The sequence below is a fragment of the Olea europaea genome, unplaced genomic scaffold (genome assembly GCF_002742605.1).
Source record: "Olea europaea var. sylvestris unplaced genomic scaffold, O_europaea_v1 scaffold67, whole genome shotgun sequence".
Taxonomy (NCBI): Eukaryota; Viridiplantae; Streptophyta; class Magnoliopsida; order Lamiales; family Oleaceae; genus Olea; species Olea europaea.
Genome location: NW_019265079.1, coordinates 834022 through 836532, shown reverse-complemented (window position 1 = coordinate 836532; position 2511 = coordinate 834022). Strand labels below are relative to the sequence as shown.

The 2511-nt window shown below is 39.2% G+C and overlaps 1 protein-coding gene across 1 annotated transcript in view; it reads left to right on the top strand.

The window, feature by feature from the left end:
• LOC111390278 overlaps nucleotides 1-2289 on the top strand; it is a gene marked incomplete at its 3' end in the record, with an annotated part of 3877 nt that extends 1588 nt beyond the window's left edge. Inside the window, exon 3 of the mRNA XM_023015298.1 lies at nucleotides 1831-2289. Within this exon, the coding sequence (XP_022871066.1) occupies nucleotides 1831-2289 (459 nt within the window). The remainder of the gene's footprint in view (nucleotides 1-1830) is intronic.
• Between the last annotated feature and the right edge of the window lie 222 nt (nucleotides 2290-2511).

Sequence of the window (2511 nt, the reverse complement as noted above, 5' to 3'; positions counted from 1 at the left end):
AATAGTTTTTCTGGGGCACGTAATCACAGCACGAGGAATTGAGGTAGACCCAGCTAAAGTGGAAGCAGTGAATAATTGGGTAAGACCAACCAATGTTAGAGAAATACGTAGCTTCTTGGGATTGGCTAGTTACTATAGAAGATTTATCGAGGGATTTTCTAAAATAGCAGGACCATTGACCCAATTGACTCGGAAAGGGATAAAATTTCAATGGATAGAGAAATGTGAACAAAGCTTCCAAGAGCTAAAACGAAGATTAGTCACAGCTCCAGTGTTAACAATACCTGACGGACCAGAAGGATTTGTCATATATAGTGATGCTTCGAAACAGGGCATAGGATGTGTTCTGATGCAAAAAGGGAAGGTGATAGCCTACGCTTCCAGATAATTGAAACAATATGAACAAAACTATCCAACCCATGATCTAGAATTGGCTGCGGTAGTTCATGCCCTCAAGATATGGCGTCATTACTTATATGGAAATAAGTGTGACATTTATACTGATCATAAGAGTTTGAAGCATTTTTTCACCCAAAAGGAATTAAATATGAGACAGAGGAGATGGCTAGAGCTAGTAAAGGATTATGACTGCACTATCCATTACCATCCTGGTAAAGCTAATGTAGTAGCTGATGCTCTTAGCAGAAAGGCAGTGGGACAATTAGCAGTACAAATCTTGCACTATCCATTACCATCCTAGTAAAGCTAATGTAGTAGCTGATGCTCTTAGCAGAAAGGTAGTTGGACAATTAGCAGTACAAATCACTATGCAGGATCAGTTGTTAAAGGATTTCGACAACTTACGTCTAGAAGTAATTGTTCCACCAACCCAAACTAGTGCCAGGATAGCGGCTCTAACGATTCGACCAGCACTTAGAGATCGAATAAGAGTAGCACAGGATGGTGACCCTTTCCTGCAAAAGATCAAATCCGAAGTTGGTACTAGCAAGCGAAAGGATTTTGAATTAGGTAGTGATAAAGCCTTACTCTTTAAAGGAAGGTTGTGTGTGCCGAAAGATGAGGGATTGAGGAAAGAAATTCTTGAAGAAGCACACTTAACTCCATATACTGCCCATCCAGGAGGTACAAAAATGTATCGTGATCTAAGGAGCATGTTTTGGTGGAGAAATATGAAACGGTACATAGGTCTTTTTGTCAGGAGATGCATGACTTGTCAGCAAGTGAAAGCTGAACATCAAAGACCATCTGGATTTTTGGAACCATTAACAATTCCACAATGGAAATGGGAGCATATAACAATGAATTTTGTTATGGGTTTTCCAAAATCAGCTAGGGGAAATGATGCTATGTGGGTTATAGTAGACCGGTTAACAAAGTCAGCTCATTTTCTACCTGTAAGAATGAATTTTAGTATGGATCAATACGTGCGATTATACATCAAAGAGGTTATCCGTTTGCATGGTATCCCAGCCTCAATTGTATCGGATAGAGATCCAAGAGTTATCTTAAAATTTTGGAAAAGTTTGCAAGAAGCTATGGGAACCAAGTTAAACTTTAGCACAGCTTTTCATCCACAAACTGATGGACAATCGAAGAGGACTATACAGACTCTGGAGGATATGTTGTGTGCATGCGTCCTTGATTTAGGGGGTAGTTGGAAAAATTATGTACCACTGGTAGAGTTTGCCTATAATAATAGCTACCAAGCTACGATAAAGATGGCACCTTACAAAGCTCTTTTATGGCAGAAGATGTAGAGCTCCCCTTTATTGGGATGAAGTAGGTGAACGAAGAGTTCTGAGACCCGAAATAATTGAAGAAACTAGTCGAGCTGTTGATAAAATAAGAGCTAGAATCAAGGCAGCCCAGGACCGACAAAAGAGTTATGTCGATAAAAGGAGGAAAGATTTGGCATTTAATGTTGGTGATAAGGTTTTCTTAAAAGTGGCACCGATGAAGGGAGTTCTCCGTTTTGGGAAGAAAGGAAAACTTCGGCCAAGATTCATAGGTCCTTTTGAAATTTTGCAGAAAGTTGGAAATGCAGCTTATCGAATTGCTCTACCATCAGAATTGTCAGCGGTTCATGATGTGTTCCACGTGTCAATGCTTCGACAATATGTGTCAAATCCAAGTCATGTGGTTAGTTATCAACCATTGGATATCAAACAAAACATGACATATGAGGAAAAACCAGTAGCAATATTGGATCGCAGAATCCAGCAGTTAAGGACAAAAGAAATTCCGTTAGTAAGAGTCCAATGGAGGAACCATAATGTCGAAGAATCAACATGGGAAAGAGAAGAGGAAATCAAGACCAAGTATCCAGAACTTTTCAACTAAGCTCAAGGTAATTTCGAGGACGAAATTTTTTTTAAGGGGGAAGGGATGTAATACTCCGAAATTTTATGCTCGTTTAAATTTCTTTGGGATAGCGATTTAACTTTCAATACTATTTTTGGCCATAAGGTAAAAGGGGACACCAACTTTGTAGTGGTTAATGTTAGAGGTAGTTAATGAATGTAGGCATGAAGTGTCAAAGGTTGTATATGT